General features: G+C 36.1%; 1 protein-coding gene across 6 annotated transcripts in view; it reads right to left on the bottom strand.

Annotated features, from left to right (window-relative positions):
* Positions 1-24,744, bottom strand: part of UTRN (utrophin) — a 509,162-nt gene that overhangs the window by 219,340 nt on the left and 265,078 nt on the right. For 5 of the 6 annotated variants that reach the window (XM_059177336.1, XM_059177335.1, XM_059177337.1 and 2 more), the window contains one exon: positions 20,608-20,797. In XM_059177336.1, coding sequence (XP_059033319.1) covers positions 20,608-20,797 — 190 coding nt within the window. Of the gene's footprint in view, positions 1-14,943; positions 15,197-20,607; positions 20,798-24,744 lie in introns of those variants that run through there. The other variant, XM_059177340.1, reaches the window with a different exon arrangement.

Raw genomic sequence — 24,744 nt, forward strand, 5'->3', positions numbered from 1 at the left:
ATTCTGAAATCATTTCATTCAAACATATTTTACGTATTTAAATTTTAATGAGAATATGAATACTGAGATACTATTGCTATGTCATGAGTGGACTAGACCTTTTCAGAATTAACTGAAAATGTAAAAGTGAATTCTCCAGAAAATATCAATTACTCAAATAATGCTGAGATTATCCATGGGACTTCTGTTATCATTCTGGGAACTAACAAATCTGTGAATTGGCATTTTTAATAAATCATTGTTATATCTGATTTTTTTCCTATACGATGTCAAAATTTTTTATGGTAGGGACTCAGATTTGTAGTTGTGCTCTCCAGTACTTTGGAAAGTACTTCATAACTTCAGTGACAGAATTGCTTCCCAAGTAATTTGAATTCCTTTAGATCAAATAGATGTTGATCAGGTGCAGAAACATCAGAGGTATACTAGTTCAAAGGAAATCAAAATTTTGTCACAAAGGGCCAGTAAGAAAAAAATTCTTACAAGTAATCAGTGATGCAGTATAAAACTATCAAATTGACAAAAAATTTAAAATTATAAAACTCAAGACAAATAAGGGTATGGTATGACCAATATTCTCATACACTATTAAAGTATACTTGGGAACAGCCTTCTTGGAAAGCCACCTGGCAGTGTATAACCTTTGATCCAGCAAAGCCACTTACAGAAACTCATCCTAACAAAAAATAATAATCAATTACAGCCAGAGATTTAGACAAAAAAATCCTTTGCAGCATTAGAAGGTCAAAATTAGAAAAACATTATTTATCCCATTCACAAAATACAATGGGATACCTAACACTGCCATAAAATAAAAAAACAAGTTTTTTTTAAAATAAAGAAATATAAAAATGTGTATAGAATACTGTTATGAAGAATAAAACACCAATACCCTTAAATGCAAAAAGTATTATATGAAACATGATTCCAAATTTGTATGAATATGCTTCAAACCAATATCTATACACAAAGAAAGGAAGAGTGACATAAAATAGGAAAAGACATTAATAATATTCCCTCCTGAGTTGCAGAATTAATGGTTAAATTTTGTTTTCTCCTTCCTCTTCTGCATTTTACAAAAGGAACACTTTCTTTTTAATATATCCGGGAGTAAAAATGTAAATGCTATTTTTAAAACTAATGAAATCTGCTTTAATTTGCTGAACAAAATTAAAAATGATTTACTACACATGCACATGGAAGACTTGTCATTATATTTCCTTCACAGTATTAATTCATAGATTTTTGTAAAAAACATTTTTTTATACCAACTTTAAGGTAAAACTGCAAAGCTTGGCAAAGGGCAGAGACCTACCCATTTCATTCAATACCAGTAGAAAGCATGTCCAGAAAGTCAATTTCTCAGTCCCTCTGCAGGGCACCCTTGGCTGCCTCGTGCTGCTTCACAAGTAACTTAATTCCTTGTTTATCTTCCCAAAAGATTTTCTTCAATGTAAAATGATATCACGGAGAACTATTTAAATGAATCCCTTTCCTCAGTTCCTTCCAGCCTAATCAATCACCCCATTTCCTGAGCATGCACTTGTCCTTAACATGTATAGAATCAAGAAATGGGGAGAAGTGCTCCTCGTCTTCCCATTCTGGCTTTTATTCAAGGAAACATTCTACTGCTCTCCATGGTGCTTTAATCCTTAAATGAGGTTTCTCTGAGACTGCAATAAATATTTGCTAATTTTGATTTAATTTAAAGAGCAGGGAGGTTAATCAAGAGCAATTAATCAGGAGCACAAATTACATTATAAATAAATAAATACGTTTTGAAATCTCCCAGCCACTCCTTCAGTTATTTATGGTCTCATTCCAATTCAATCCAAATATGCCATTCCAATTTATTCTTGGAAAACAGCATAAAATGTATTCCATACAATTTTCAGCAAATAAGGAACAACTCCAGGTTCCAAATAGTATGGTTTCTATCACTCTTTCACCAGATGAGAAATTTTGGTTTATTTGGCTGTGTGAAAGTGTTCTGTATATATATATATATATGTATGTCTTGAGACAGAAAGGTATAAGAGACAGAAAGCTTAAAAATAACAGCATGAGTCCTGAAAGAGCCATACCATGTGTGATTAAGTCAAATTACTATAAAGCTTTACATAGTGACTCAGAAGAAATGAGAAAAGCAAAACAAAAAGATGATAATATGAATGGGCTTTGTAGTAATGGATTATGAGTAGACTGTTCCTTTGGCACAGTCGATGTGTCCCTCCAAAACAGAAGTCAGGACAGTCCCAGGGTTTAAGGAGTTTAGGGATTGTGTCTTGATAAATTTCCACCGCCCTGGACAAAGAAGAAAGATGAAGACGTTCTGTCAAGCATCCCTTAGCCTGACCCCACAAAAGTTATCACTCCAAACAAGACTCGGAAAGCCATGTTGGGTAGGGCTACGAACCAAACTTCCCTACTAGATTAAATTTCAAACACTGAATGCGTTCACAAAGACAATTTTCTTTCTAATCTCCACAAGAATGATTAAACTATGCTAAACGAAGGTGTCAACACTACACCTTTCATGCTTTGGGAAGTCGTGTCCTTGTAGTAGGCGCGTGCAGCTTTTGTAAAGGAAAACTGAGAATTTTAAAATGACTTGTTCCACTTTGAATGAGCTAAAAGAATGAAAAGCTGCAGACTCGGTAAATAGTATCAGGAAGTCAAGACACGTTTAAACTATTTTGTTGTGTTGGTCCTAGTCCTAAGTTTTGGAAAATGTGAGGAATATACATAGAAAGCAACTGAAATTTTTTCATGAGTCTCCATAGTTAAGTTTACAGAGCTCCAAGTAATCTCTCCAACCTTTACCACTGTCAAGTTGTTGCTACTTTTGAGGCACTTATCATGAAAATATTCAAGGATCCAGAATAGTCGAAAGACAGCAAAGTAAGCACTGCTGTACCGACAACCAACTTTAACTGGAGGAGGTTACAGTGTGTGTTCCATCTAAAAAGGTATGTTTTATTCACTTATTTTCAGAACCCATCTCCAAGTAAATCATTTATACCAACTATGTGATTCAGTTGGTGTCAATAATCTATCTCAGAAACCTATAAAATACATTTTTAATCATACAGTCCCATGAAATCCCCAAAATAGAATATATCCTTGTCAAAGCAATTCAACCATTGCCACTCACCATTAATAGGTCCTAAGACAGATCAATGAACCCATCTAAGCCTCTGTCTTCTCATCTTTAAAACATGAAGAAAATAAGCTTGAAAATATCCAAAGTCATCAGTGGTTATTAAGTTCTATTATTTCAGTACCCGCCAGAACACTATGCTCTCCACCTTGTTCAATCAACATATTAAATTCAGAGACACTGTAAGACATAGAAAAGGTACAAGACACCTAGCCAGAAGCAGCTCTCTACCCCAGCTCTCTGTGGTATGGGCTCATTTGGAGACATCACTTCAGCTTTTCAAGTAAGGATGACATTTGGCACAAGTAAATTATTGAAGTATTTAACTGTCATAAAGTACTGATTCTCAACCACATGAGACTTCCTAGATTTTGGTTTACATTATCATTTCTCGAGTCTTTCACTAGCTTCTCTCAAGCTTCGCTGCTCAGCTTTTAGAAATAAACATAATAGGTCATTAGACTTCCATTAGATACAATTACTTCAAAAAGAGCAAATGTTTCCCCTTCTTTACCACCACACTATGTGAGAATCTTCCATAATGACAGGCTATGTAATGAAGCAATCTAGGATTTGCTTCAAGAATTAATGCAAAACAGCACTCAGTCATTATAGTCATTAATCCAGGTTATTCAGTACTTATCAAAACCTCACTCTCAAAATACAGGTTATACAAAATCATCTGAGAATTACCAAAATATTCCATTATTATTGAATTTTTTAAAAAAGACCTTCCTTAAGCCTTCCCAAGTTTTATATGTGCCCACCAGCCTCTGAGACAAATAATGTATAGGTTATAAACATTATGGCTGCCCTGATTTGGGATTGCATAAAAATTTCAGAATCTTTCTTTTGACTAGCTACTGCTGCCTTGGGGGCCATTAGTCCTTCCCGGAAGACATGGTCCCTTTCATGCAGCCTCAGTGTGAATCTAAGTTGTTTGGAAATAGTATGATTTTTCTGGCAAAGAATACACCTTAATATGGAAGCTGGTTTGATGCCGTAGGAAAGGAGAAAAATGAAAAGACCCTGCACTGCAGACTTGGGTGGCTGGGAGTCAACATTCTGCCACCTGAGTTGAGACAAGTGGAAGCTCTTAGTACGTTCTTTCACTGTTTCAAAAATTCTTTCATCAGGGGGCCAAGGTAAAAGCACACTTGAGTAAATATCACCATTGTTTCTGTTGGTTGATTGGTTGGTTTAAAGAAAAAGAAATTACAGAAAATTTAGTATTTTAATTTTACTAATACGCTAGCCCTTGTAGCAAAGTCACAAACTTTAACTTAGCATTCCTGTAACATTTTTCTAAAAGTAACCAGAATGCGTATCATTCCCACTGTCTGTATGAAGCCGAGGACTGATACATTACTTGAATGTTAGAAAAGATCAAACAGCAAGTAGGGTCATCCAACCTAGGCCTTCGGATTTCAAATTCAACATTTTCCCAATATACTTCATTTTTACAGTACTGTAAATAATTAATAGGAAAAATAAATACCATATTTTATGGTGCTAAAGGTTTACAAACCATTTAACAAAAGCTACCCTTTTATTGATAATTAAAACCCAAAAATTATCAAATTTTGTAAGATGAAGTAGTAAATGTATCACGGCAAATTGTATTATTTTTCCAGCCCTTTTACCTAATACTTACGGCTTCAAACTCTTATTCTCAATCTCATGTTAAAAACAAGGAAAACAAACAAACAAACAAACCAGAAAATGGATCAGTGGTTGCCTAGGGCTAGCAGAGTAGAGTGGAGAAAAATGGGAAGCAACTGCCCATGGATCCTTTGGGGAGGGGTATGTTCTAAAATTTTAATTGTGGTAATAGTTGCACAATTTATGAACATGCTAAAAAAAAAACCACACTGAACTGTACACTTCAAAAGAATTGTATTGTACATGAATATTTCAATAAAACTCTTTAAAAAGAATAATATGGAGTCCAAATACAGCATCTCTACTATATTATAACAACATTGTAAATCTCAGAAAAATAAGAAATTTGGGTTATTTATTCAACTTTTGCAAATACTTCTAAAATAGATATGACCCCAAACTCAAGAAACTGGTGATTCAGAAGGAGAAACATGGAAATAAACATCAAATTATAATATTAGGCAAAGTTAAATACACATTCTATTTAAATAAGCACACATAAAATGTAATGGACACTAGAGTAATCTCCTGGAAACTTAAATATATAGCCAAGAATCACTTGGCTGTGTGATCTTGGGCAGCATAAAATAATACAGCAAAGCACATTAAGGGCAAAGCTCCCTATAAATGTTAAGGCTTTGTTTCCTAATATATAATAATGAGGAAACCGGTCAAACAGTTTCAATTTTCATTAACTTTAAGGTTCCATAAATCTATAATTAGCAGCGGACAGACTGACTTCCACTGTGAATTATCTTTTAATTTTGCTTGATATCATTCTCTCATCAACTGAGTTACCATTAAAAGTATAACTGTTTTTGTCACTCTCATACCAAAATGACTCATGTCCAAAGGAAGGTTGTTCCATTTAAAGGAGACATTTGGAAGAGCTATGTTCTTATTTCAAAGACATGATATTGTGCAATTTTTCATTTTATAGTTCCCTTTTGGAAATGCCCTTCATATCTGAATAGCGCCAATACTCACAAATATTTTTCCTTTAAAACTGGACTCCGTTGTGGAAACAATCGAAGTCAATCTGGCATACACAGCTGGCCACCCAAAGAATATTTTTTTTATGGAGATGAGAATGTTAATGAGTGAGTTTCATAGCCACTTCTGATAAACAAGTATCCCATGTTTTCTAACTACGATGACACACTTCTGTGCCTTGTGTTTGCTCATTCACATGTCTATTCTCAGAATTCTCTACTCTATTAAACTCAACCTACTCCTCGAGAGCCCTAGGAGATACTACATTTTCTCTAAATACTTCCCTGACATTTTCAAATCAGAGTTTACTTTTTTCCTTCTGTGTTCAAAACCTGTCAGTTTTACTACACGGTCTTTATCCTATCCTGTTTTAGACATCACAGTGTTTGGGTTCTCAGCCCAGTATCCGGAACTCAGACACTCCTGGAATGGATTAGTTGGTCCCACCCTTGGGTAAATCAGTTAACCTCGCTAGATTTTGGTTTACATTCTACAACATGGCTATGTTTTCCATCTAACAATTTCACAAAATACTTTCTAACTGATATCGCCTGTTTTCTGGGAGGGCGCAGGAAATTAGGCACTCAAGCTGCCAATGGACATAAAAATGGGTAACACCTCGCAAGAGGGAAATTCGGCAATATATAAACTGAAGCCATCGAATGTTAATTTGGTCCAGTTATTCTATTCTAAAAACACATCCTGGAAATAATCAGGATGTACTCAATGATGTATAACAACATCCATCATGGAATTATTTATCATGAGAACACTGGTAATAACCTAGTTATCTAACCAGAGTTGATGGCTTCAGTAAACTATCCTGCAGTCATTCAATACAATTATATTTAACTCTATGAAAAAAAATCACGATGTAAGAAATGATTAATGACATGGGAAAACATTCATGATATATAAAGTTAGTAAGAAAGTTTATTTAAAAAACAAAAACAAAAACAAAAAAAAACAAGCCCTAATCACAGACAAACTTCCCTTATGTCCATATTGCAACCATGCAGGCTTAAGGGATTCCGGCCCCCTGGCCACTCACACTGGATAGGTGCACACACACCTTGGCCTTTTATTTTATTTTATTTTTTAAGATTTTATTTATTTATTTGACAGAGATCACAAGTAGGCAGAGAGGGAGGCAGAGAGAGAGAGAAGGAAGCAGGCTCCCCACCGAGCAGAGAGCCCGATGATGCGGGACTCGATCCCAGGACCCCAAGACCACGACCCGAGCCGAAGGCAGCAGCATAACCCACTGAGCCATCCAGGCACCCCACCTTGGCCTTTTAAAATGCTGAACCTGGAGTACATACAGTGTCAGATACTGTTTTGAAGCAAAAAGTTTTCTCTCACTTCATGTCTTTAAACTCTTGCAAAGTATGCCCTGAAAAAAAGTAAAACTAAACTCATTCTATATCATTTTTGAGTCAAATGTCAAGAGCTTTCCATAAAAGGCTATAATTAATAGTATACCTGTACCAACAACAGTAATTCCCATGTTTTGAGAGTGAACTGGGACTCAAAACTGATGACATCAAAACCCGTAATTCTTAAACATGATAGGATACATTAAGAGGCTCAACAATTTCTTCCCATTCTCTTCGAAGCAAACATACTTGTTTTTCCTCTGGTGTCAGTCATAGTAAAGATTACTTATTTGCTCTGTTCAGTTTCTGACAATGGAATGGGACTTCTTCCAAATGTGATGTTTGATGTGAATGAAGATTCCATCAGTTTCACTGTGGGTCATCTAGATTTTCAAGTGCCATCTGGGAGCCTATCAATAATCTAGAGGAGCACCGCCCCCCCACAAATTGAGGAATACTCATCCTACAAGAGTTTCTGTCATAAGCTCAGTGGTCAGGGAAACTTTTCCTTGCACTACCTCAAGCTGAGTCTTCAGAACAAGTTACTTGAACTTCTTTATTGTACGTCAAAAATGCAATACTGTACTTCATGCTTATGCTGCCTACCATGTACTTCAGCATATGATAACCATTAAATACATGATTTTGAGTTGAATTGCAAAAACAAAAACTAACAAAAAACAATGACAAAAAAACCCCCACAAATTTCCTATTAGAAAGGACCCAGTCTAAAAAATTAGTTGACTATTTTCAATTTATACTTTTAAGGAGCTATTATGTACTTTAAATATAATGATAAAAAACTATATTTGAAGCTAGAGAATTTGTTTCCGTGAATAGAATACATAATTCAATACTTGTGTATTGAGACTCAAACCAAACTAAATTATGAATCAAAACCCAGAACCAACTACATTAATTTGCATTAAAATGAACCAACCCATCTTTTTTATAAAACTGCAAAATAAGCCTATTAAAAGAGTACCCACTATATAAATTTAAACTAGAATGAAATCTTTGTTCTTTTAGAATTCAAATACAAAAGTACTTTTGAAAAGACATATTCCATGAGGCTTAAACTTCTAGGAGAAAACAAGTACATTTCCATCCTACAAAACGAGCAGCAATAAAATATCCCTTATAGATGATCTGTCTCCTCATCTGTAAAATGAAATAGTTGAATCAGAGAATTTCCAACATCTCCTCATGTCTTAAAGGATACTAGAGGCTAAATTTCTTTAGAAAATGAGATGTATGGCAAGAGAATGTAGAATAAAACTATATCTACTACCTAGTTAATGTGATTTCGCTTTCTACGGTACATGGCTCATTTTAGTCCAGCATCCCTAAAAATCTGAAACTTAGTCCAGATATCCCTAAAACTATCTGAAATTAAGTGTAAGGAGACACAAGATTCAGACAACCTACATTTAGTTCAGATTGTGCCACATATTAGCTAAGCAATTATGTTTGCTTTTTTTTTTTTATTTGAGAGAGAGAGAGAGAAGGAGCACGAGCAAGGGGAGGGGCAGAGAGACAGAGAGAAACAGACTCTCCACTGAGTGTGGAGCCCAACATGGGACAGATACTTGGATCCTGAGATCATGACCTGAGCCCAAGTCAGACACTTAACCAACTGAGCCACCCAGGAACCCTAGCCAAGCAATTATTGACATGTTCCCTAACCTGTCAATGTACCAATCCCGTTTCTCCATTTGTTAATGGGAAAAATGATGATCTCTTTCCTACCTATCTCTTAAGGATCAGTAATAATATAATTACTAATTAACACCATATGTATTAATGATGAAATATGTTAAAACACTGTAAACTCTAAAACACTCTAAAAATGAAAGGAAGCTACATCAGTAGTAACAAAACTTTTTTTTTTACTCATGAAAGCCTACAGTTATTTTATTGCTGTGTTTGACCATTTTTCTTTCAATTTTCTTAAAGCTAAAGTAAACTAGTCTATTGTGAAAACAGTACAACGCCATTTTCCATTTGACGTTTTCCCAAAATTCTTGCTTAAGCTTTATCAAGCCATACTCTCATATCAGCATGTAATTTATTAAGCATTAAAGGGCTCTGTCTGCTTTTATAAGTGAGGTTTGTTATAAATTAATCTTCTACAATTCCACATAACAAACTAGAAGAAAAATGAAAAGAAACCGTCGCATGCACTTTATGCTTTCCAATTTCAATTATTTGGACTCATTTACCTTGCCCAGAAATGAATAAACTTTGTGAAACTGAGAAACCTACCACAGCATGAAATTTTCTATAATCTTTATCTCTATGGTAAGAGTTCTACTAATTGCTTATTTTAGAGAGCTAAAAATAAACCACCAAATATATCAAGAGAAGCTGGCAGTGCTCACAGTTCCTAGTAAGAGGGAGTGGATCATGTCTGTACATTTAAAATCCAGCAGTACATTCATCTTGGAAATTTCCCCTTGAAATTTAAAAAACTTTACCCCTAGGTAAACACAGATCATCAACATTTTAGTCACAATTATCAAATGCTACTCTAAAAACAAAGGAGAATTTTTATCCCTATCCATAATGCTACTCCAACTCTGTCCAATTGACTTCTCCCTGATTTGTAGATCACAGATCTAGACTTACGCAAATAATGGTATCTTGACTATCAAGAAACTATTTAAAATGCAATCTTGTAGATTGGTTTTAATTACTTTTTATTAACGGACAAAGCATATCTAATTATACTACACCTAGCCAAAAGTCATTGATAGCAAGAGTTTCCTGATTTAAAAAATGTTAGTTAGATAACCAGATTTTAAAATGATTGTGGAGGGCTCGTGTTGTGATGAGCACTGGGTGTTATATACAACTGATGAATCGTTGAACACTACATCAAAAACTTATGATGTACTATATGTTGACTAACTGAACATAATAATAAGAAAAAAGAAAAGAAAATGATTTTGATATACATCTTGACTTGGGGAGCTTTGGCAACACAGAGATCAGAGAATTATCTGAAATCATGTTGCTGCTTTTGGAAGCCACAAGAAAATATCTGATGACATGTAGAGATACAATTGCTGTCTCCAATGACCCACTTCACTATCATCTCAGCCCCCTGAAAGGGCGCAGAAAGAAATGGAGAGAAAGAGAAGTAGTCTGCCCAGGGTCCATTGAGTTGTGATGCAACGTGCCTAATGCATCGATGGTGACTGGTTAAAGGTATGCAAATCCTTCCATGTATGGCATTTTCCTCCATTATACCTCACCCTTCACAAATTTTCTGAGGTAACCAAATTGAAAATTTCTCATAAAACCAAGAAGAGCCAATGCTCATATGATCAACGGGTGTTCTACCTCCAGGCAGAGACCATGACTCTAGCCTTCTATGGGTCAACCGATCATGTGTACGATTTGATTATAGAGACTGAGAGCTGACCTGACAAGATTTAAAATTTGACATTCAGATCACAACTAAGTAAAGCACCATCACCCTAAAACACGTGAAGATTTGATTACCCATGGGTAGTAGTTTTCCATGGGGGTGGAAAAGGTAGGGAAATGTTGGGGAATAAAGGTAGGAAAATGTTTGGAAATAAAAAACAAAGTTTAGGGGCACTTGGGCGGCTCAGTCATTAAGCGTCTGCCTTCAGCTCAGGTCATGATCCTTGGGTCCGCCCCAGGGAGCCTGCTTCTCCCTCTCCCACTCCCCCTGCTTGTGTTCCTTCTCTTGCTGTGTGTGTGTCTCAATCTGTGAAATACATAAATAAAATCTTTAAAAACAAACAAAAAAACAAAGCTTAACTATGTGGGGTTGAAAATATATCATTCCATTCCACACCTTCTTAAAAACACATAATCATAACTACCTCTAAATAAAGGGAACCCACACATGAAGGTGAAAAATGGTGTGTGGATTCACTTTGTCAATGAATCTGAAACTCTGTTCAGACACTATATACCTCTGTGACCATACATCCTTCCACATAGCTCCATGTTGTCTACACGTAAACACACACACACACACACACACACACAAGACTTCTGTAGACATCAGCAGTCAATCCAAGTTTGCAGGGCAAGATGGCAAGATCTTCTGGTCTCTATTCTTCAAGAGCACTCATCGATAGCTGCTCTGATACCACAGAAGACATGGTTTTTCAGGGATACTTCAAGATCAGCACCATCAGGAAAGCCACAATTTCACTAAATCAGTCACCAAATGCCATGTGTATGACACAGAGAGAAAAGGAAAATCAACTGAGGTGTAAGAAGAGAATAGTAAAAAGAATAAAACTATGTTCAACTAATATTTAATATGTGATTTGTCCACAGCATATGTGTATAATTTTAAAATGACTATATGTTTATGTGTGTGTGTGTGTGTGTGTGTGTGTGAATATTTACAATATTTTTGCTGATAGGACTAAAGGATCAAAAAAGTTTGCAGATGATTAAAGCCACATAAGCTAAAGTGATTTACATATGTATATAGGCAAATAGAATTTCTATTACTTAAATCAAAAATGTTAAAATGCTTATTAAGTCATGAGGATTCCAATTTATAACACTAATTGTACATTTTTTTCTTATTTTGCTATAATAGTTCATATCCCAATCTGCTTTACAAAGAAAAATGCTTTTACCATGTCTTCAATTAATAAGTATTTTATGAAAATGGACACCAAAGAAGAAAACAGGACTTATGAAATTCTTTTCCAACTCAACATAAATTCTGCTTTATACAAAAATTTAATGATAAAATATCATCAATATAATCACATAACAATGAAAACAAAGTCAATTTTATTTTTTAATCACTTACGTTGTTGCTTTTGCTGTGCTCTCTATGAGAAGAAAAACTGTTTTTTCTAATCATTAATATTTTAAAGGAACTAAGCAATCAAAACCAATCTGGAAAAATAAGCATCCAGCATGAGGTAATTTTAGGTCATCGGGGCAATTTCACTGCTGCTAATTATATCTCCAAGTAAGCGGCACTTCCATTTCAGTTTCCTAAACAAATTTTATGAGATGTATAATACAGAAGAAATATTTTTAAAGGGAAAAATACAAGTAAATGGGTAAATAGGTGAAGAGGAAGAAAAGCATATTTTAACTCTGAGAGCCATGAATGCCAAGTTCTGCCTATCCTCCCCCCTTCAAAACAGAGGAAACACACAAAATGAGAATATTCAAGATAAATTCCAAATGTGTAATATATGAACTGTTTTCTGACACTCCAGAGAAGTATGAAAATAAGCAAAGACAAAGTATCACAGAGGAAAGTCTGATAAAAGACTAAATTTCCACATAAGATGTAAAAAGATCCTAAAGTAGAAAAGCAGGTAAGAATATTAACAGACACTGGATTTCAAAATCTCAATATGAATTTAAAATAGTCACATCTCCCTTTGATTATGCAACATTTTTTCCCATTCACTTTGATTTGTAAATGCATTTACAAGAGACCTCTATATTTTTGTGAAAAAACACTGAAACTTACAGCATTTCCTTTCTAAGAAACTAAATTTAGAGAATGTAGGAGGTCTAGGGAGAGACACTCATTATAACATCCACAATTTAAGGGGAAAAGAATTTATGGTGTCTTAAACTAAATAAACATCAAACTTATTTAAATGTTTAAATAGCATACAAAGACTATTGATAATTATAATACAATTACATATTTTCTCTTGCTATAGATAGATACCTACCTATGTCAATATTTGGGATACCAATGGTTAATATTTAGTTCTGCAACTAAAACTTTTAATTTATACCATATAAGTTAACACAGATCAGTAACTACGATAAATTTTCAAAATATAACCAAGCAAATAAAAAATATCTGTTACTAGCTGATTTATTTCATAGTAATTTTGCCACCTCCTATTGTAGATTTCTAGTTCCTCAACCAAAATCTCATATATCACTGCCTTATATTGACACCTGCTGGCAAGTACTGGAATTGCATATTCCCCATTTGATTATCTGGGCAGTTGTTAATTTTGCATCCAAGCAAAGAAATGTGGAAGGTAACATTTCAACTGCAAACAACACAAGTTTTAATTTTTTAAAAGCAAAAGTACATTTATCCTAAACATTTAAATTTTAATGGTTTCTTTAGGAAAATATAAGTCTCAAGAAATCTATCCAAAGAGGACTTCTGATAGCAATTAATTTACCCAATGACTTCAGTAGTTAAACTTTTGCTTATTTGGGGTATAATTAGGAAACTAAGTAACTTTCTCTAATTTCTGAACTTCTACCATTTCCTACCTCAAACTAACAATACTTTGGTCATGTGACTTGAGAAAAAGACCTGATTTTGTGAAAGTATGCATATAAATGGATCAAAAAATAACCCAGCTAATTAAAAAAAAAACGCTTTATATATTCGCACTTGTACTTAAAGAGGTAAAATATCATGCGTTAGTGAATGAGCTTTTATACTGTTATCAAAGTTGCCTGTTCCTGAAATACACAGAATGTTTATATCAGAATAAACGTATTCTCTGAAGTGAACCAAGACACGACACACTGAAATAATTAATTCATGGATTTTTACAACTAAATTAATTATTAAGTTGTATGAAGATTCAAGTAATTTCTCATGCAAATGAAACCCTTATAAGTATTTCTGCAAAGAATGTTCCGCTAACAATTTATCTCCTAAAACTTTTCCCAAAAAAAAGTTTCTAGACAGAATTACAGTTAATTGACCAAGCTGTACAAAATAAAAATATATGATAAAATTAATGGAATACTGCTTTCCCCTTCTAATGTACTGCCACATAACATGCAGTTTAGATGCTTGGACAGGTCATATTTTACATCACTGGGAAAGTCCCATTGTCCTAGAGACAGTCATTCCAAATACAAACGAGTCTGGGCAGCTAACAGGGCAACAAGATACAATCTTGAGAATATGGTATTAAGAGCATGATGAAGGCAGAATGTGATACTGCGGTGCTGTATAAATTGCTTTCACATTCCTGTTACAATTCCTTCTTCCTTTTCTATCAAATTGCTCCAATTTTTGACAAAGTAATGAGACAGTATGAATGTGGTATAAATCAAACTAGAATAAAAAAATGCAACAGCCAACTTTTCTTTAAAACACAGGAGCCCATTCAATGGTTTATGTTTAGGATGACGTAGTACTTGAAATTTGCAAGTGTCAAACAAGTTGCCTCTTGAAAGTGTACTTAATCCACCTGTTCAAATAAAATTAAGTTCTTCAGGCTCAGCTATAATATACGAAGAGTCAAGAATATAGGGGATATTTTATAATGAGATTTCATCTAGTGGTTTCTAAAATGTGCTTTAATTTTTTTAATGGTAAAACAACTAGCTAGAAAGGGACAGTTATTCAGTAATCTACTGAATTATTTTAAACTCTTCTTTTCAATTTACTGAAATTCACACAAGATTAATATACCATTTAATATGGAGACATTACAAAGTATCACAGAGATAATAGGTCTTAATGAATGTAGTTTTGACATATTTTCTCCAAATAGTTTATCAGCCCTTCTCAGAAGATTCTGTCAAATGCAAAATAAACGATGCACTAAAACAATGCTTGTTTCAGATGCCCAAACAAAATTCAATGAAGCAATTCACTTTAACAGCTTTTATAATCAGTCACTAAGAAAAGGAATCTCTCCTTGGTAAGCACGCTGAAAGCTTAGTTTTTAGAGCCTGAGAAACAGGAGAATTGTCAGACACCCAAGATCCTCATTTCAATCACTCAGTTACCTTACAGAGCTTCTGATACCGAGGAGAAGAAACTGCCATCCTTTGTAAACGATGTAACAAAACCACAACTTTCTGCAGAGACGTTCTCACCACAGCCATCATTTTAAGTTTACCACACTTCTGGAGACACCTCAGAATTTGCATTATAAATGAAGAGCAATGATCATTTCCTCCCGGTCACTGGACAATGATTTGCCAGTTCTCTGAGCATGCTCGTTTCCAGGAACGCATGTGAAAGATACAGGGGTTGAGGTGCTAGGCAAAAGAAGGCTGGTTTTCTTTCAACTTCTCAATTTAAAAAAACACAGACAAACGCCACGAAGAAAGCCCCCCCACGGCAGATGCTCCCAGCCGGCAGTCGCTCAGCACGGCTTGGGCAGACAATAAGCAAGTTGTTGAGCCAAATGCTGCCTGCTGCTGGAGAGGAGTACGCGCTCCGTAGCCAAAAAGGATATTAAGTGAAACATTAAAGCTGCAGATACATAGCAGACATCCCCTGGGAACCGAGATTCAACACATCACCACGGTACATGCCTCAAGGCTAGTTTATATCAAGAGATCTGATCGAGCGGTATTCCTTCACTCCCTCTAAACAGAGATGCGTTCACCACCCGACTAAAGGCAGCTCTGGCTGGGCTCCGTGGGCTGAGTGAACAGACATTGTTATAAATCTTGAGAAGAGCAGAAGGGTACCTGACTTTAATGATATCAGCCCCTCCATTAAGTGCTAATAAATCACCTCCAGACAGGTCTCAGAACAAGATCATCTACAACGAAACCGAACAAGGGACTCCTGCAGGGGGTGTGTGGCTCTACCTAGGACACCCTAAAAACAGGGTTGTCCATGGGCTCGCAGGCAAGAAAAGTCATGAGAAATCGAATTTCTAATGTTAGGTTAGGACTTCTCTTTTGAAACAGTGAACTTAATAAAATACAAAAAAGAAAAAAAAAAAGTCTGTAACTGACTACTAACATTCCAATTGCCACATTTCCCCTTAGACAGCATCTTCGTGATCTCATCTTATTTGCTATAATGCTGTCTTAATTTTGTAAGTAAGAAACATAAAACAAGATAATATGATATAAAAACCAGGGACAGATTTTGGGGGTTTTATTTGTATATGCATATGTGAGATGTGTCTTCTACTGTGGCTTGAATACTATTACAAGTATCAGTTGGAGTAAAGTATGCTTAGGGAATAAGCAAAATAACCCAGAATGATTAAAGGACTGGGTCAAAGGGCACAGCCAGAAATAGAAACCAGGTGTTTCTCATTATCAGTGTCCTGCTCAAACTAATAGCCCAGGTAAGGCTGCTATTTCTCTACTATTGTCAGGATTCTTTAAAAGAAATGCAGTCCTGGAAGTATTTGTTTCTCTTCTTTTACTTCGTCTGCCTTCTCGGTCCTTCATGTTGGTGTGATAGAAAGTCCTATACTAGGTCTCATACAGTTGTGTTTATCAAGCAGGGTTTTTGTGTATTTTGCTGCTTCTGCTTCTGGTTTTTTTTTTTTTTTTTTTTTTTTTTTTTTCCCTGCAAGCCTATAATGAGAACCTACACTGCCTCCCTCTGGAGAAGCTCAAAATATCTGCACAAAGCCAAAATCGGAAGAGGCAGTCATTGATGTAATTAAAAACATTAAGTTAATAGGCAAAAATATAGACACAAACAGTAGATTTGTGATTATTTCGGTGTACGGGTTTGGGGAGCTGGTAAAGGGGGGACTAACAGCAAAGCCTTATGTGGTTACTTTGGTGGGAGGATAAAATGTTCTATTTGATTGTGGTGATTGTTGCACAATTCTGTGAATACACACGTTAGAAAACAACTAAATTGTATACTTTAAGTGGTATCTTGTGTGGAATGTGAATTATAGGTCAATAAAGCTGCTATAAAAAAATATATATGAAGCTATAATGCCTGTCCCTGAACCAGCAGGGGAAGCTTATACAATAGAGGTATTACCTGCCAAGCACCCTGCTGGCTCTGGAGGTAGGTACAAGAGCAGCAACAATCTGACAATCAAAACCCACACCTATGGACTGAGAGGAGGAAAGTCAGGCTGCAAGAGCACTCGGGAGATGAAAATACAACAACCCACAAACACATCCTGTGCGAGAGCAAAAACAGCTACCCATGATAAAACCACCCCCAGGAGGGCAGCCGAGCAGCGGGCTTTTGTCCAGGAAAGAATCAGATCATCTCAATTCACTGGTTCCTGCTAAACTCTAAAGCTTCTATTTTGCAGTATAATTAAAATGATAACAATATCCTAGAAAGTAGACAAGGAAATTCAGAATAAATGCAACTGAACCAACAGATAAACTGAGAGGGAAAACAATAATAGGCTTTCCTTAAAAAAAAAAAAAAAAAAAAAAAAAAAAGTTTCTGTACTTGAGTCAAATTCCCTTACCTAACAACAGATCAACAGATCCACAGTGACAAGGGCACAGAAGCTTCTTCTGGATGTTACCCAAATGCCTTATTTCAACATTATCAAAATGAAATCAGTCATTCCTACGCACTCCACACTAACTGGCACCACCTCCCTGAGTTGCTCCTTCCCTATATGCCCAATCTCAGCCTCTAATCCCGCCAGGCAATCTTCTTAGTCTCTACGCTTCCCTTGTCTACCCATGCTATCAAGTTGGTATGTCTATTCCCCCCCTGTGACTGCCTCATTTTGGGTCATTATCCCCTCTCACCAGATGGCTGCAAGATGATCTTAGCAGTCTACACAACCTATTGGAAGCTTTGCCCAGCCCAAATCCATTCCTCACACATCAGCTGGATTCCTAATAAAACACAAATCCCATTGTATCACTCCCTTGCTCACTCTTCTTTAATGACTTCTCCCTGTTGCTACCAGGTTAAAATGCAAAATACTGAGCAAATCAAACGAGACCCTCTATGATCTGGATCACTCAGAAATTCCAGAGCTTCTCTTTCCAAAGGACTGGGTTTTCTCTTACCAACTCTGCTGAGGAGGAAAGCCTAAATGCCTTGCAGTCAGGCAGTAAAACATAAATACATAAATCCAAATCATCATCCATCCTTCACGGAAATGGCATATATCCTAGCACACTCCCAGAAATTAATCTTCGTCTTCCACGGTGCTTCCAAACTACCCTTTAGCAAAAACTTACTCATAGTCACCCTAAACTGAATACAGACTAGACTTCTTCCTCTTCATGAAATGTTCCTAGGGCTCTGCCTCCAGCTGTCATAAGATACAAAGGGAGCAAGTGCCACCAGTGAGTGTGTCACATGAGCAGTTCCACAAACTGCCCCCCCCCGCACGCCCACCACCACGTCACCAGAAGATTTATTTTTTAATTTCACACACTCTTATTTGTACATTCATTTTCTTCGACAGACATCTTTCCATTCCCAGACATGCCATTCATTGTAACTATCTATTCATTCACACAAATTAATACAAAAAGTCATGGGATAACTTAAATTCTCTTGTCTCAGAAATACGCAGCAAAGGGTACCAACACATCTCTAACTCATCTGCATATAAAGTGCCAAACATTAAGCCATAGGATGTTTTTTTTAATAAAATGAGGAGAACGTTTTAAAATTAAGATCCTTTTTTAAAAGGAGCAAGGCAGTGAAAAATCATGCAAATTACCATAATGGGAAATATCCTAAATAAAAGCAAACGCATGTGTTTATCTTTAGACAAACAAACTGAAATAGGCTCTTAATAAATGCCTTCTTTAATACTTCTTATGAGCCACAACATTAAATCTCAGCAACTATTTTTGAGAGGCATTTACCATGCATGTCATAACATGCTTTATTATTTTAGTCAGTAACCTTTCTTTGTGGTGCTGGTTGCCATAAGACAAGGAATCTTGTGCTAGTTATTTTTATTTAGAAAGATTTTAAACATCTTCATTTACATTTATTTCTACAGTTTTGCTACTCACGAAATATTGTGAAGAATTTTGGCTATGGTAAGGATATATCCCAAGATAAAATGTGCCAGAAGACATTATTAAACCCTCAAACAAGTCTGCATTTTGCTGATGCTCACATCACGTTCATTCCACACCTCCTTTGCTCATTGTCTAAAAACTGTTGCCTCCTCAAATGCACAGCCTGGGTATCTTCTGAGTTTAACACCATTACGTAAAGTTAAGCATCTGTGAGCATTTATAGGTCAGGCTTCCAGTTGTTTAAATCATAAAAAATAATCCATTCTAGCATTGGCCCACATTTAGAGCCCTCTCTAACCCCCTGAAAATGAGATGATAGCTAAATATTTCTTCAGATAACATGGACAGTACCCTCCCGAGATTCTAGATGATGAGACAAAAGCACATATTTAACCTCCATACCTGTTTGGGTCACCCTCATTACCAAGTCACAAATATATTATGCAATGAATAAGAAGAAGTGATATAAGTAAACACAGATTTTCACTGAATTAATCTCGAGGACTCCACCATACAACACCCCAAATAGCCCGGATACATGGGAACACGTTACAGATAAGTCTATTCTCAAAAGGTCCTTTAAAAAATTTTTTTTGGTACTTTTTATGTGAAAACAGTTTTAAACTTAAAAATAATTCATAAGAATAGGAGTAGTTCTAAGAAAGCTACTACACCCTCTATCCAGATCTACATACTTGTGAACACCCTGAGTTTCAAGAGAAGAGAATTCCGAGAAAGGACTCAAAAAAGGTCATCACACTGAATTTCATAATGGCAAAATTAGGGTCCATGGGCAACAGTCAGTATCTACCCAGAATGTGCACACACAGCATCACATAGGCAACAGTGTGGAGTAACGTAATTTCTGCCCTTGAGGAGTCATGTGATTGGCTGGGACAGGAGAAGACATGACATTGGGTCATGAGCTTAAAGGCATTTCAGAAATAATAACAGTCAAAATGATGTGTGAATGACAAGGCAGATAGAAGTAAGTAGACATGAAACTGTGGTAGACAAGGGAACTGTGCCATTAAAATCAGTTTTAAAACCAAGTTTTAAAGGATAAGGTCTGTGACTGGCAAGACAAGGTCATTCTGCACAAAGACGGTAACTTCAAGGGCACTAACGCAGTTGTCCTTGGGGGCAGGGCAAGAGGACAATCATGCTACGTGCGATTCCTCATACATTTTTGTAGAGGAAAGGTTTTGTGTTAGCACATTTCGCAGAGCAGAAAAATCTGAATCTCAGACTGCATGTACAATCACAGCTATCAAGCTAAAGACATAAAAGTAATACCTCCAAGCCCAATGTTCTTAGTTGTAAATTAAGCCACAGAGCCTTTGCAGCTTTTATACTAAGTATGTTATAATAAATGGAGAAAGGAACAACTTCATATTAAAAGGAAATGCCCTTATAATTTAGGATTCAATAAGGCTGTGTCACAGGGCTTAAAAATGACAAAAACAGAACAGCTATGAGCCTGTAAGTCTAAATAAACAATTATTATTTCCATAAAACAAGGTGTTTTTCCACTCTTACTAAGTAAAATATTTTAGAAATCTTATTTCCAGAAACCAGTGTTTCACAGGGGAGTACGGATCTCATAACCGAATGAAGTAACAACCTCACCCTTGAACGGTAATCAGTTTGCATGTCACTGCATCAGAAGAGCACCATGGAACTAAAAATGCTGGGTGCAGGGCCCCGCGCACTTGCCTGCAGCTGCTGTGTGAGCTCCCTCGCCAGCACAGTGTCCTGAAGAGCATTCTCCCGCTGAGAGGCATCTGCAAGCACGTTAACTGTGGTTTCTGCTTCTTGTATCCACTTTAGGAAGTTCTCCAGATCCCGGCGAGAGGCCTGCACTGTCCTCAACTCCGCTTCCAAGGCACTCTGTCTGTCAGCAATGCTGCAAGGAACAACACGACAGGCACGTCTCTATTACTTACCATGGGACAGTCTACATCACGCACACCAACAAACAAACAGCCTCCAAGGAGCCTTTATCAATTTAAGGACCTAATGTAACTGGGACATTGATTTGAGTATGTGTCTTGAATAATCCTTCATGGGAGGAGTAATGTGAATAGTGAGAAGAGACATATAAATATTAACAAAATCACATCCATATCATAAAATAATTATGACTCCATTTTTGCAACGCCAAACTGTATACTGTTATCCCCCAATGTTTTATTTCAGTATCTTCATATAGTGCCTCACACTCAGAGGAAATATCACTAAATATTCATGCAATGAATAACTAAATGAATTCTAGGAAGCAGTAAAATCAGAATACTTAAGATAAAATGAAAATAATGTAAAGGGCTTACTTTACGTAATTTAAAACAACTCAGATCAATACAAATTGGTTCTTTAAGCTGATTTACTAATATATCTGAAAAACAATGGACAATCAAGCTTTTATAAAACCTTCATTAACTCTACATCAAAATTAATACACAGAAATACGGAGTTGTATGATTTAAGAGATACACATACATGTAAATTTCAAATTTTAAAACTTTATAGACCTCAAAGCTTCAAAAGAAGAAAACAAACAATTTTAGGTGCACCTGGGTGACTCGGTCAGTTAGGCATCTGACTTGGTTTCGGCTCAGGTCATGATATTGAGTCCCACATAGGGCTCTGCGCTGGGCATGGAGCCTAGTTAAGATTCTCTCTCTCCCCCTCTATCCCTCCCTGTGTCACTCTCTCTCTCTCTTTTTCTCAAAACAACAACAGTAACAACAAAAATTAAAATTGGAGACTAACAATTCACCCTAGGGTGTTTAAACCCAAGGGAATTGAAAACATGTATCTACACAAAAACTTGTATACAAGTTTTCAGAGAGCATCATTACTTATTATAGCCAAATAATACAATCAACCCAAATGTCCACTGATAAAGAAATGGATAGATAAAATATAGTATAGCCATACATGAATTACTCAACCATAAAAAGGAATAAAGTACTAATAATTGTTATTACATGTATGAACCTTGAAAACATGCTAAGTGAGAGAAACAAGACACAAAAGGCCACATATTGTATGAATCCATTCATATTTATATGAAGTGTCCAAAAGAGGTAAATCTACACAGAGAGAAAAGAGATTAGTTGTTACCTAGGACTGGAGTGGAAGGCAATGGGGACTGACTGATAATTGGGTAATTGGTTTCTTTTTGGGACGATACAATGTTCTGAAATTAAGAGTATTGTGATGACTGCACTACATGGTGAATGTACTAAAAACCTCTGAGTTGTACACTTTAAAAGGGTTAATTTCAAGGTATATGAACTATATCACAATGAAAAGTCAGCATGTGTAATATGATCTCATTTATATATATTTATATATATTTTCTAGTTCACCCATTCATCTATCTGTACATCACACATCCATCCACCTGTCTTATATACAGTTCTGCATATATATACATATATATGTATATATATATAGATAAAAGGACAAATGTCTGGAATGTTAACATTAAAAGTTATTTCTAGGTGCTGGGACTTAAGGTGGTTTACTTTCCAATTGTACTTTTTCTGTATTCTTTGAATTTATAATGAACACATATCTTCTACATACAACAACAAACACAGTAGGTAAAATATTTAAATACAGATCATCATAGAAGATATATGGATGACAAATAAGCACATGAAAAGATACTCCGCATCATTAATCATCAGAGAAATGTAAATTCAAACCACAATGAGACATCACTCCATATTAGAATAGCTTTAAGAAAATGACTGCACCAAGTGCTGTTGAGAATACAGAGTAATTGCCACTCTCATACATTTGCAAGAGGGAGTGTAAAACGGTACCACCATTAAGAACCAGCTTGGAAGATTTTTTTTTATAAAGTTAACCATGGGTAGAGCCTGGGTGGCTCAGTGGGTTAAGCCTCTGCCTTCGGCTTGGGTCATGGTTTCAGGGTCCTCGGATGGAGCCCTGCATGGGCTCTCTGCTCAGCAGGGAGCCTGCTTCCCCCTCTCTCTCTGCCTGCCTCTCTGCCTACTTGTGATCTCTCTCTATGTCAAATAAATAAATAAAGTTAAAAAAATAATAACAATAAAGTTAACCATGTACTCAAGAACAATCCAGCAATCCTACTCCTCAGTATTTACTCAAAAGAAATGAAATCACACACTCACAAAAAATCCATATGAAATTCTTTATTCATAATAGTCCCAAACAGGTAATAACCCAGATGTCATCAAGCAGTAAACAGATCAGCTATGGTGTGTGCTGTCTATGATGGAGTATTACTCAACAGTCAACTGCTGACAGATGCAACAACATGGAAGGAATCTCAAATGTGTTCTGCTAAGTGAAAAAAAGCCAGACATGAAAGCTATCTGTTTCTATTCATAAGCCACCAACTTCACCTGAGCCTTTAGCCACTAAAAAACCTCCAGTAGTGTTTGGCTGACTACAGAATAAACCCAAATTGCTTTTCCTGAATCTCAATGTCCTCCATAATCTATCACTAGTTCACTTTTCTAGCCTATCCCCCAGTTCTGTCCAATACTCTGTTCAGGTCATCACGATATGTTCCTTTTTCTCTGGGATAGTCTTAAGGCTGAACCCACGCAAAAACTTCATGTACACATAAAAATGCCCTTTTGGGGCATCTGGGTGGCTCAGTGGGTTAAGCCTCTGCCTTCAGCGCGGGTTATGATCTCAGGGTCCTAGGATCGAGCCCCGCATCGGGCTCTCAGCTCCGCAGGGAGCCTGCTTCCCCCTCTCTCTCTCTGCCTGCCTCTTTGCCTATTTGTGATCTCTCTCTCTATGTGTCAAATAAATAAATAAAATCTTAAAAGAAAATTGCCCTTCTGACCACCTCCACTTACCAAAATCCTACAGATCCTTAGAGTTAAGGTCTACCTTCTTTAGAACATCCCAGACCAATTAGATTTCCTTTCTCTGAGTTCATAAAAGGTCATTACTCCTCTTTATATAGAAATTAACCACATGTTCCCTGGAATAGCCCTTGGATTGTTACATGCTTAAATTTTATGTTGACGGTATTATATGGCTTTGTTTTCTGTTCTTCTGTTCCACAGATTCACTATGGCAGAAGCAGTCTTACATATCTCCATATTTCAGAGTCCTTATTCCAATTTTATAATAAGTATTTACAGAATAATAACAATCTATTTAAAATGTCTTTAAACTTACCTCCCAAATACCAGTTTTCAAGAAGCTACTAAGAGATGACCTCCACAAAAATCAGTTTGTAAATCAAGGAACAAAATAAAGAGATAGGAGAAGCATAAAAACAAGAGATCCAAGAGAGGGAGAAGCAAACAGGCCCCAGGCTAATGGTAAAAAGAGATCTCAGAAGAGACTGTGGTGCATTGAACCAGGTGAGGGCTGTCATCACCGTTCAACTGCTATGCTTTCTTATTTTAACTTCACAAAACTAATGAAGGATACACTCTGAAAAAAACAAGGAAATAACCCAAAAGAGAAAAGAAAAACAAATAAAAACAAACAAACAAACACACATGAAATCCAGGAAACAGGGATTCTAAACCAGGAGAAAAGCACAGATTATCCTTAAGATTGTGGCTCTGCAGCAGGCCTGTAAAGTATGCCTACAGAAAAACTGTGTCTAAGAAAAAATATTAGAAGTGATAGACTGCTTACTGTGATAGCTTTGTGGTAAATTATACCGTCAGACTGTGATTGCTTTGTGGTAAATTATACCGTCAGACCTTTGGCAAATGTGAAAATTAGTAACAGGTGCAAAGAAACCTAAGTACATAAAAGCAAGGCAATTGCTAACTTCAGGTGAAAAAACAGAGAGGAAGCAAAATTATAATAAACTTCAGTGCT

Source organism: Mustela lutreola, chromosome 6, assembly GCF_030435805.1.
Source record: "Mustela lutreola isolate mMusLut2 chromosome 6, mMusLut2.pri, whole genome shotgun sequence".
Classification (NCBI taxonomy): domain Eukaryota; kingdom Metazoa; phylum Chordata; class Mammalia; order Carnivora; family Mustelidae; genus Mustela; species Mustela lutreola.